The sequence below is a fragment of the Zymoseptoria tritici genome, chromosome 10, assembly GCF_000219625.1.
Source record: "Zymoseptoria tritici IPO323 chromosome 10, whole genome shotgun sequence".
In the NCBI taxonomy this organism is placed as follows: Eukaryota; Fungi; Ascomycota; class Dothideomycetes; order Mycosphaerellales; family Mycosphaerellaceae; genus Zymoseptoria; species Zymoseptoria tritici.
The window spans coordinates 176,223-188,486 of NC_018209.1; the positions used below are offsets into that span (position 1 = coordinate 176,223).

The 12,264-nt window shown below is 54.5% G+C and overlaps 3 protein-coding genes across 3 annotated transcripts; all 3 read left to right on the top strand.

The window, feature by feature from the left end:
- Positions 1-478: 478 nt before the first annotated feature.
- MGSUL3 (MGSUL3 probable sulphate transporter) lies at positions 479-3,365 on the top strand (the record flags this gene model as incomplete). The annotated part of the gene is made up of 4 exons (XM_003848712.1): positions 479-939; positions 1,013-2,231; positions 2,282-3,059; positions 3,334-3,365. The coding sequence occupies 4 exons, from the start codon at positions 479-481 to the stop codon at positions 3,363-3,365; spliced, it is 2,490 nt and encodes an 829-aa protein (XP_003848760.1).
- A 224-nt stretch (positions 3,366-3,589) lies between these two features.
- MYCGRDRAFT_49121 (uncharacterized protein) lies at positions 3,590-4,783 on the top strand (the record flags this gene model as incomplete). The annotated part of the gene is made up of 2 exons (XM_003848713.1): positions 3,590-4,550; positions 4,611-4,783. 2 exons carry the CDS (start codon positions 3,590-3,592, stop codon positions 4,781-4,783), a joined length of 1,134 nt encoding a protein of 377 aa, XP_003848761.1.
- Positions 4,784-6,839: 2,056 nt separating this feature from the next.
- MYCGRDRAFT_101342 (uncharacterized protein) lies at positions 6,840-11,817 on the top strand (the record flags this gene model as incomplete). Its single annotated transcript, XM_003848714.1, has 4 exons — positions 6,840-7,667; positions 7,797-8,049; positions 8,263-11,111; positions 11,167-11,817. The coding sequence occupies 4 exons, from the start codon at positions 6,840-6,842 to the stop codon at positions 11,815-11,817; spliced, it is 4,581 nt and encodes a 1,526-aa protein (XP_003848762.1).
- Positions 11,818-12,264: the final 447 nt, after the last annotated feature.

Here is a 12,264-nt window from a genome sequence, read left to right on the forward strand (position 1 = left end):
AAAAACAACGCATGTCCTGCGGGCGATAGCCAGGCATCGCTGTCGAGGACTCGAGATGTCTGCTTTGCTCGCTCTTGTTCGCGGACATACGCAAGCATCACCGCATCACCGTCATCCTCTCATAATCTTCTGCTCCGTCAAATCGTCTTTGATAAATATTGACACTACCGGTCCTTAGCACCGTACGTTGGACCTGCGAGAACTCTGTTTGACCGCCGGAGAGGTATTCTTCCATGACCTATCCGAACCTCGGATGAGACCTCTATTGGCAGTGCCGTAAACAAGAGGAAGTGCTCAGTGACACGAGTCGCGACCCGGCAATATGGCGTCCAATAATGGCCACTCTCCTCCGCCCTCGAGTCCGACCCGGGAAAGCAGTAGCAGGCCTGGAAGTGTCTCGAGCAACAGTGCAACCTCCTCGCGGCCCGGGCAGCAACAGCATCGTCCTTCACAGCCGTCTGGATTGCGACAATCACATATGCCTCCTCCATCGCCTGAAGAGTCTCGAATACGACCGAATTTCATGAATGGCGATCGACCGGAGAATGAGATAGAGACGGCAGCGACTGGGGCAGAAGGAATCATTGAAGAGCCACGGAACAGCGCTGATGCACGTACATCGTTATTGGAGAATTCTGGCGGCATCGCAAAAGGCACAGACAATGGCGGTCAGCCGTACGTGTTCAGGCATCGTCCAGGATATCTTCAAAGCTACGGCAGCACAAACAGTACATACGCGCAAAGCGATGCGGGCAGCTTCGAGGCTCGACCGAACTTGGGCGACCGCTATCCCACCACGGACGACATGAATCGTGAAAGAGCAGGAATCGCGGAAAGCATTGCGGAATCAGTAACAGACGGTCTACTCGGCCCGTCGAAGAAGCGAGGGACCACATACTGGCTTGCGAGGAAAGCAGGTATCAGAAGCCAATGGATGATGTATGTATACAATCCAGGCCAGCATGCTGGACCAGGCTCTTGTTTGCCCACCCAATTCTGACCGTATCAACAGGTACGTCCATTATTACATCCCGATCACGAATTGGGCGCGACAGTACCGCTGGAGCTTCGTCAAGGGCGACTTCATCTCCGCCTTGACCATGTCAAGCTTCTACATCCCAATGGCACTGTCGTATGCCTCTAATCTCAGCCACATGCCACCGATCAACGGCCTTTACGCATTTGTTTTCAACCCGTTCGTCTACGCCATTCTTGGGACATGTCCGCAAATGGTCGTCGGGCCCGAAGCTGCCGGATCCCTTCTCGTTGGTAGTGTTGTGTCAGAGGCTATCAAATCAGGCAAAGTCAGAGACGACGACGGCATGAAAGCCGCGCAGGTCGGCGGCATGGTGACAGGACTGGCAGGCGGAATCATCCTCCTCGCAGGCCTACTCCGGCTCGGGTTTCTCGACAGCGTGCTCTCCCGACCATTTCTCCGCGGCTTCATCAGCTCCATCGGTTTGGTCATCTTCGTGAATCAACTCGTCCCGGAGATGGGTCTCGACAAGGTTGCGGAGCATTCGAGCAAGGCGCATGGCTCACCCCTTGACTCTCTAATATTCATGAGCGAGAATGGCGACAAGATAAGCAAGATCACTTGTGCAGTCAGCTTCAGCGCTGTGGCTATCATTCTCGTTTGCAGGGAGCTGAAGAGAAGATTACAGCCGCTGCCCAAGCTTGGCTGGGTCGTGTACTTTCCCGATCGATTCATCATCGTGGTGCTGTCTGCGGTCTGCTGCTGGTTCTTCGAGTGGGACAAGAAAGGTCTTGACATTCTCGGCGATATCCGAGCACCCGCAGGTGTGCGCGTATTCGAGCCTCATGGCATCCTTGCAAAGGACAACTTCAAGCACGTCAACGATGCTTTCGAAACGGCTTTCATCATTGCTCTGCTTGGCTTCTTCGAAAGTTGTGTGGCAGCAAAGGCATTGGGCGGTGGGACTACAAAGACCGAGACTGTGCGGAAAACAAAGGAAGACGGTACCGTGGAAGAGGTCGAGGAGGCGGATGGTATTCGCGGCATGACGGTGTCTTCTAACCGAGAGCTTGTCGCATTGGGTATTGCGAATTTGATTGGCGGCACATTCATGGCCATTCCAGCCTTCGGAGGGTACGGCAGAAGTAAGGTCAACGCGAGTACGGGCGGCAAGACACCTATGAGCAGCATTTTCTTGTCTCTCATCACGGTGATCTGCACGCTGTTTTTGCTGCCTTACTTCTACTACATCCCCGTAAGTCGATCGATACTTCGGAAACCACCAGTGTGCTAACAACATCCCAGAAAGGCGTCCTTTCGGCGATGATCACCGTCGTGTCCATATCACTACTGGAAGAAGCACCGCACGACATCAGATTTTTCTATAAAATCGGCGGCTATCCCGAGCTCTTCTTGATGCTCCTCATCTTTCTCACTACCTTCTTCTGGTCACTGCGCGGCGGCATCATTGTCGGCATAATCTTCTCCCTCATTCGACTTCTCAAACATGCTACCCGGCCCCGCATCCAAATCGTCGGCCGCATCCCTGGGACCCGGGACTTCGACAACGCCGAAGCGCTCGCGCAAGAGGGTCAAGTCGAATTAGTTCCACACTGTCTGATTGTCAAGATCCCCGAACCGTTGACATTCGCCAATACCGGCTCGCTGAAGGACCGCTTGAAGCGTCTCGAAGACCACGGCACAAACTATGCACACCCTGCCCTTCCCAGTGTGCGCGGGAGGGAGCACAACAAGAATGTCATCTTCGACATCCACGGCGTGACGTCCATGGACTTCGCAGCAACTCAAGTCCTCGTCGAGATTGTCAAGGACTACATCGACCGCGGCACCATGGTGTTCTTCTGCCGCGTGCCCAGCCGAAAAGGGAAAGTTTGGGAGCTATTCAACAGATCTGGTATCGTGGATCTATGTGGTGGTGAGCATAACTTCTATCGCAATGTGGAGGCTGCGTTGCGGGCGACGGAGAAGACGAGCACGTTCTTCGATTATGCGAATCAGGTTGGTGGTGGGGCGGGTGTGTCGGACGATGATGCGAGTGGGACTGTCACGCAACAGGAAGGGAGTGCGTCGGGGAGTCCAGTACCTGGCAGTTCGAAGGGACGAGATTACGGGAGTATTGAGGAGAGGACGACAGGTTCACGATAGCGAAATCGGGGTTGTGGTGGCATGTTTGGGTATTCTTACTGCGGCATTGATACGGCTGGTGACGATGTTACGGCGGGCGTGTGTTTGGCATGAGATATTCGGGCATTATATGAACTGCTTTCGAGCGTTCAGTTCGTGATATCTGTTGATCTTGCGAGAGAAAGTATTTAACGATTACCATTGGCATCTAGATGTCGAGGCCAAAGCACTACCAAAAGTCTAAACGTCATTCCTCCCGACACTTCATTTGAACAACGTTCAATTCCTCGACAACAACATCGTCCAACATCGTCCAATCAAGCACCGCCTCAAATGCCCGTCATCTCAATGCACAGAATCCAAGATCGCAACTAGAGCCTCCCGGATTGTCACCTACAAGTGCTTCAGAAAACTTATACTTCATTCCCACAATCCCACATCTCCGCTGCTCAGCCAGCAAGGACAAAAATGTCCCAACCCAAAATCATCATAATCGGCGCCGGAACCGCAGGTCTCGTTCTCGGCCGCTGCCTCCACCATCGCGGTATCCCAGCGATCCTCCTCGAGAAGGCCAAAAACTCACCTCATCGCAACAACTATGGCATCACTCTACACGCTCAAACATACCGACCATTGCTCAAAGTCCTCGGCCTAGACGAAACGAACTTCCGACGAAAAGTCGCGGTTGACTCTCCGGTTGGTGGGACCGGGAGGATCTCGAGGCACGATTCGGGAGAGGGAGATTTTCGTGCGAATCGAGGTCGGTTTGAGGGGTTGCTTGCTGAAGGGCTGGATGTGAGGTGGGAGAGCGAGGTGGAGGATGTCAAATTTGGAGGCCCAGAGGGAGTGACGGTTGGACTGAAGGGTGGGGAGAAGCAGACTTCCAAAATTGTTGTGGGAGCCGATGGACCGCATTCGAGAGTCAGAGAGGCGGTGGTGAAAGGTGTGGAATTGAAGATTCTGCCGTTTGCGACGTATAATGGCAAGCGAAGAATAAGTCCAGAAGAATTCGAGAAGACGTTTGCCGCGGCGATGGGAGACGGAAATACGCTTGAGCAAAGGGTTGGAGATGCTCTGCTTCAGATTTCGATCAGTGATCGGGATGAGAAGGAGGTCAGTTTGAGCTACACGTATTCACGGCCTCCGAGATCGAACAAGGGCGATGACAAACTCTATCGCCCCGAACGACCGAAGACTGGTGCGCGGGAATTGCCAGAGGAACTGTTTGTTGAGCTTGAGGGTTTGGCTGGGAAGCTGGAGGAGCCATTTCGATCGATCTTCGACGCCGATGCAGTGCGAAAGGACAGGCTCTTGAACTGGCTCATGCGATCACTACATCTGGATGTTGGACAACTTCGCGAAGCGGCAAAGGGCGGCGTAGTGCTCCTGGGAGATGCGGTACATGCTGAGCCCATATTGGGCGGAGAAGGTGAGTTACTCGAGAGTAAAAGGTGAAGTCTTGGAACAGCGCCGTGCTAACATGGAACAGGTGCCAATGTAGCAATTGAGGATGGTATGAGGCTGGCTGCACTGATCGCAGAAGATCGAGAAACAAGTCTTGAAAAGATTTACGATGCTCGGGGAAGAATTTGGGACAAGAGTGTTGGTGAAAGCGAAGCCAGAATTGCCGAGATGCATGGAACTGTAAAGTCCAGCCTGTAAACACGTGTAGTAATGGGAGAGGATGTCACTGAAATGACATTGCTCTATGGGAGCGACTGCTCAGTCTTCCTCTGGAATTCTCGACGAAGTCCAAAGAACGAGAAATATAGAATATCTTAGGGTTAGGGTTGGCGGAAAGCGAAAAGGATACAGCGACGAGGTGGAGCGCGCACAGTCTTTGCGAATGCACTCTTTCAAGCGGATGGCATACCTTACAGGTCTATCGACGATGTCATCACCTGCTCATCCATCCACCCGCTGTCCGTCGAAACATTGGGATGCACCTGTCTGCCTGAAAAGCCACATATATGCAGGCGTCCGGCACACAAGATCTGAGAGGGTGACGTTGAGGACGGAATCAAGCCAGTCGCACCTACCACGAGTGCAGACATAGTACTCACACTTCGGTCTTCGTAAAGCGAAGGCGACGTACCTCGGGAGCGACTATGCATCAGTGAGCCTGAGATGCGCGGACTTTCAGACAGCCGCATAGACTGACATCAACACTCAAATGCGAATTGAGGTCTTGATGAGCATACTCGTCCCGCTTGCGTCGACGACGGTGGCAGCCAGGTTGTATCCATCGTTCACGCAACAATGCCAGTGAGATCCCAACTGGAGATGGTCGTGAATCGTGATGCAACGCATAGCCACTCGTGAGATGTCGGTGTCCAGTTCCGAAGTGGCACAGGATGCAAGCCACACTGCAACAGACTGTTTGCGAGGACCGCTTAAAGCTGCGTACCAAGGCTAGTTGCCTGCCAAGTGTCATGCGGAACACGAATCAACGTGCAGAGCCGTGCCGGAGGTGTATGGGCTGATGCATGATGCGTGCCGTGGGAGGTAGAGGAATATGTCAGAAAGCTGACGGCGGCGGTGTGAATAGGAAGAGCCGCGTACACGTAAAGCGGTCAGCGATCGTGCTAGACATGGGCCCTGGATATCGTTCTGGCAGCGGTGATGGGTCGATTGGATGTCTTGAGGCGGTGGACGGTGGTGGTGCAGAAGACCAGGGCGGAGCGGAATCCTTCGTCCTTGCTTCCCGTGGGCGGTGGCTTGAAAGTGGTGACACTTCCGCGAATCAGAGGTTTGGACCCCAGTTTTGTATGCGCCGAACAAACGTGCTTGGGCGGTACAGTCGCAGACGGCCCGCAGCCCATGTCGGAGGAGCTGCAATCCGCACGTCGCGACCTGCAAATCACTGTCTGACTCTTGTCTTTGCTTCGTCCACGACATCTTCCCTCCTCTTGACAGAATGCCAGCGGATTGCTTTGCGTGCGTGGGGAGCTTCGATCGAGCTGGAATTCGACCGCCGCGACCTCCATACTGAACGACGACGTTGACTCTGCCGACCGACTTGCGCACGGATCGATGTCCTGAAAGTCTGAAAGAGCAGGATCGAAAGCAGCGGGAGCTGCAGAGCTGTGAGCTGCGGATAAGAGGATCCCACGGAAAAGACCTCAATCCGTCTCGAAACATACACATCGCATCGCACATCTGCGTGATTGCTCTGTACGCTGCCGTCCTCGAGCAGCCCGACCTCCGATCTCTGCGATAACACGACGGCGACCTGCGTGTAGTACACTGCTTTCCCGTCCGTGCCACCTCAATCCTGCACATCCCCCACGGCAAGATACTGCTCTACTGCACCTCGACACTTCGTCAGCCAGTACAACTGTTTGCCTGTTTGGTACAGCTTTTTGGGTATTGCTTCGGCTACGGACACCCGCTGCCAGACCACGCTCCGTGTGTTTGAGACGGCTAGCTACTGCTGGAACTCGTGTACTGCAGCAAAGCTTCGGGACATTTTGCAGGACTGCGCCAACGGCGCTGTGCGGACAATTGTTCAGCAGGCTGTCATACGAAAGGTTGTAAGGAACCATAGCCTGGCAGATGATCCAGAGGAAAGAGGTTCAAGAGTCCGCGAGATGTCCAGCGTGGTCGGTACGAATCGCGGTCGCAAAGGTATAGGCACCTCTCCAATCTGGTGAGACCTGTGTCTGGATCGCTTTTTACTCGCAAGCAATCGACGGCGGATCTGCACACTTGCGTCACAATGAGCGTCGATGTTACGCCTCCTAACAGACATTCTTCGAGTGCGTTCTTGTCTGGCAAGCCCACGAGCTCTGCTTTGGGATACCCGGACGAATCCATGCCGTACCTCACGCAGCAGTACGCATTGCCCATTCACAGGGCCAATACCGTCAGAAGTGCTACAGATAGTGGAACTGTAGCACACCGGGCAGAGACCACGCTCCGTCGAAAAACTCCCAACGGCACGCTCAATGCCGGATTTGACGTCTCCACTGATCATCCATTCCCTCCGTTGAAGCACCAAGCTGTTCCTTTGAGCAATGGCATCACACCACGACTCGACCCTTCTCACGCATACAATGGCAAGCGCACGTTTCTCGAGCATCAGTACCAACAACGACAGAACGTTGGCCTCACACCCTGGGATGGTCAACATGGGACTGATTGGCAGAACGATCCCTATGGACAGCCAATGAACGCATTTCCAGCGGACTCTGTGTTGAGCCAAATGCCGGCGCAACATTACGGTATTCAACAGTACTATGGTCAGACTGTGCCAAGCGTGAGGCAGCCCTCTTTCCAGTATCTTGGGCCAACAGCATCAGGTGGCCAAGGCTCAGGTCCTTACGGTCCATACTGGCATGATGGGACCTTTGTTCCCTACAGACCAGCTGCCATTCGCGACCCTCGATTTTATCACCAGCACGTTCCCAACTTTACTGGCCAGCAGCTCCTCCCGCAGCTACCTCCTCCTCAGGGCAGTCTATGGGCACAGAACATTCCCATTCCCATACCCCAGACGACATCTCACCTCGGCCACTTTGCACCATCATTCACAGCTATCCCATCAGTACAGAAGCCAGGTCGTCCTGCAGCGAGCAACCCCACCCTAGGCTATGCTCTGCCTGGCGACCATCGATACGGCACAACATCCAGTGCACGAATGCTCGAACACTCGTACGGTGCGGACCTTCGACAGCAACATTCGAGCATTGATCTCGAGTATGGCTCGGCCTCCCCCAACGGACAACAGCGTGAGAGAACCTTTTCCTGGGCCCTTCAGCAATATCGAGAACTACTTGCATACATACATCACACCAGACGTCAACAGCAGCAGAGTCGGCAGGCACAGGGACAGCAGCACGTCGCGCAGCGACCCAGCTTCTACCCTAAACCTCCGCAACCATCTCCCTCTGGCTCTTCCCTGCAGATCGGCAAGACGAGGACAGAACGTGCCGACGTGAAGAGAGATACCCTCCGCCCAACGAGCTTACACAGAGCCGATACCGCGCCGAGCTCCTACAATCAGGACGATCATACTAACAGACCACGTTCCTCATCCTTGTGGACTTCCTCCTCATACATGCGAGACGATGGCTCACATCGGCGATCGTCCCACGACCAGTCCTCGAATCCGGTACACGGATATCCATCTCTGGGCGAAGACAGTCGAGCTTTCCGACAGCCAATTGGAACCTCCATCTCCACGATGCTCCCGCCGCTACCAGTCGATGACTCTCCGCCTGTTCGCGCCGCAACCGCGTTGACTCAGATGACAGCTCTTTGCTCGCGTACAGACTGGCAATGGATTGATGGAATGCATTTGGGAGGCTGCCTGGCATATGGACTAGGTCATTACGAGAAAGCACTGAAATGGTACGACAAGGTGCTGGAGAGGGATCCGAAACATCTCGAGGCAACCTCCAATCTAGCCGCCACGCTGCTCGCTCTGGGCCAAAGGAAGGAGGCGGAGCAGAATTGGATGAAAGTCGTCAAATCTGCTCCTAATCATTTCGAGGCTGTTGAACATCTGGTGGGATTGTTGTGTCACGATCAGAGGAGCAAAGACGCAATCAAGGTCATCGAGTACGTGGAGCGCTCGCTGCGACAAAGGAGAAATTCGGATCTCCTCAAAGCAGCCGAAAAACAGAGCGAATGCTCTTCATCGACGGCAAGCCGTTCACCGTGCATTTCTGAGCTGTCTGACAAAGGTGTTCATGACTTTGATGTGGATGGAGACGGGCATGTACTGGACCACCGTGACAGCAATGAGCCAGGGTTTGGGTCGAGTGGCTTCGCAATTCCCGGCTGCGACAACGGACGAATTCTGGCGTTGATACATGCCAAAGGGAACATGCTGTACGGACTCGGAGACAATCCTGGTGCCGCGACCGCCTTTGAGGACGCCGTGCTGATCGCGGCCGGGCGACGTTTCGAAGGGATACAAGGGCTGATCAAGAATATTCTCACCGTGGTGTCACCGGCGTCCCGCCTGCAACATACACAGCAGCGAACGCCAACTCTATCCACAGACCCCGTTCTCCTCTCTCCCGAGCAGGCGTTGCAGACGTCCAAACTCTGCTTCCCACACGTTGGTGAGCTACCCGGCCTCCAACACGTCCTAGGAGGGCCACAAAGCCTTGCGCGGAAAGCTGTTGTGTCAACTACAAGCAACTCGCTGCTATCCTTGGCCAAGATCTTCCAGGACGGCTTGTCCAACGCGAGTCGGGCAGCCGGGCTCAGTCCACTTGCTCATGGCGTGCGTGACATTCTCGCGCTGTACTACCTTTCGCTATCGCTGCAGCCCAGCCCCTCGACAGCCAACAATGTTGGCATTCTGCTTGCAAGCGTCCAGCAATCTGCGGCGCCGGTCGCTGCCAACCACAGGGCTGAGATTCCCGGTGTCGTCCCAGGGAGTGGCATTGCGCTGGCACTGCAATACTATAACTACGGATTGCAGCTCGACCAGAATCATGCACATCTCTACACCAATCTTGGAAGCCTGCTCAAGGACATTGGACAGCTCGATGCTGCCATCAATATGTACGAGCGTGCGGTGAAGTGTGACGGGAAGTTCGACATTGCTCTCGCAAACCTTGCAAACGCCGTCAAAGACAAAGGCAGAATCAGCGATGCTATCGTCTACTACAAAAGAGCAGTAGAAGTCAATCCCGACTTTGCCGAAGCGGTATGTGGTCTTGCGAACGCATTGAACTCTGTCTGCAGCTGGCAATCACGAGGTGGCATAGCCGAGGATGGAGGCCGCCGAGATCGTTGGCATGTTGACGCCAACGGCATGCTTCTGGACGCTCGACAGTCGGGCGCAACGAGCACAGGCTGGGTGAAGCGTGTGGTGGACATTGTTGAAAAGCAACTCAAAGAGGGCGAAAATTGGGGCGCTGGAACACTGTCGCCTCCTGTGCTGGAAGACATCCTGCAACAAATCACCGGGTCCGATGTTGCGAGCAAGGTAGATCTGCAAGAGCTAACCAAAAGGCTACGGAAGACTCTCGACGTATGGACAGGCCAGAAGTGGGAAGGCGGAAGATTGGTCAGGCTGATCGAACGCGCAACGAAACGCATCTCCTGGCAAAGGTATCAAGACACTTATGTGCAGAAGCGACAAGGTCCATTGTCCAATTATAAGCGACCGCGATTGCCCAGCGCCCTCACGATACCCACCGCACCGACCGTCCTTCCATTCCACACCTTCACTTGTCCGATGTCATCCAAGCAGATCCGACAAATCTCGCAGCGCAACGCGCTTCGCATATCCACGGCCACCTTGAAATCACCCTGGCTGCCATCACAAGTCTTTCCGCCGCCGAGGCCGCCGGCGCCTTGCTTGAGGGTTGGCTACGTGTCGTCTGACTTCAACAACCATCCCCTCGCGCACTTGATGCAATCAGTGTTCGGTCTGCATGATCAGAAGCGTGTGGAGGCTATATGCTATGCGACCACAGCCAGCGACAACTCACCACATCGTCAGCAGATCCAAAACGAGGCTCCGGTCTTCCACGATGCGAGTTCTTGGTCGGCTGAGAGGCTTGTCAAACAAATTGTGCAGGACGGCTGCCATATTTTGGTGAATCTCAACGGCTATACACGTGGTGCGCGCAACGAAGTCTTCGCAGCTCGTCCGGCTCCGATACAGATGTCCTTTATGGGATTTGCGGGAACACTGGGCGCAGAGTGGTGCGACTATTTGTTGGCTGATGAGACCTCCGTTCCGCCAGACACGCTCCGACCTTGGCGCAGGAACGTTGATCTTGAAGACCAGCTTGTTGACGAGAACATGGGCGGTGATGATGACGATTGGGTGTACGGCGAGAACATCATCTACTGCCGCGACACATTCTTCTGCTGTGATCACAAGCAGAGTGCACCGGATGCGAATGACAGACGCCTGGGGTGGGACGAAGAGCAGAGACGAAGATGGCAGATGCGGAAAGAGCTCTTCCCACAACTGTCCGATGAAACGATCATCTTTGGCAACTTCAATCAGCTCTACAAGGTGAGATGAGCCAGCGCACAAGCAAACCACGCCGCAGTCAACTGACCACGCACAGATCGATCCCACCACTTTCCGCACATGGCTTCGCATTCTCGCTCGTGTGCCAAACTCCATCCTCTGGCTCCTCCGCTTCCCGGACCTAGGCGAATCCCATCTCCTCGCCACCGCTCGTCTTTGGGCCGGTTCGGAAGTCGCATCGCGAGTCATCTTCACTGACGTGGCGCCCAAGCACCTCCACATCTCGCGAGCGCGCGTATGTGACCTGGTCCTCGACACGGCGGAGTGCAATGCTCATACCACGGCCGCCGATGTGTTGTGGAGCGGCACGCCCTTGCTGACGTTGCCGAGGTATGCTTACAAAATGTGCAGTCGCATGGCGGCTAGTATTCTTCGAGGTGCTCTGCCGAAGAACGAAGAGGGCGACCAGGCTGCGGTGGAGTTGATTGCACACAACGAAGAGGACTACGAAGACAAAGCCGTTGCGTTGGGAAAGTCCATGTCTTATCCTCGGGAAAGCAAAGGTTTCGGGCAAGGACGACTCGTGGAGTTGAGAAAGATGTTGTTTCATGCTCGTTGGAGCAGTGGACTGTTTGACACGAAGCGCTGGGTCAGAGATTTGGAGGATGCTTATGATGAGGCTTGGAGGAGATGGGTGGCGGGTGAGGGAGGGGATATTTGGCTGGATCAAATTCCAAGCAAGGCATGAGAGGAAGACGGACATGCTCAAGGCGTTCTACAGGAGTTTGGAGAGGGTATTTGAACATGATAGAGATGTCGTTTTTCACGACCGGCTGAATTTTTGGGAGTGATCGTTTTGCGGAAGGCGTCGTAGGCTTGCTTGTCGATATTCAATACCCACTACTTACTGCAAAGGCAGTCTTCAGGGCGAAATGGCGATCTTTACGCTCCGTGTCCCTCCGCTTCTTCCCTGTTCTCTCCACTTGTCAATCGTAGCGCTGCGACATCGTATCGTAGAACACCACCAGCGACCAAGGCCCTCGAACCAAATCTTCCGCGAATACTGGAGCGCTGCACCATGTAACAATCTCCCTCACGCACGAGGCCAAATTCGATCGAACGAGGTTGAGCAGACAGACCCACGCACCCACAGTCACCGATAGTGGATCGCAGACATCGGCTCTTTCGCCGAGTT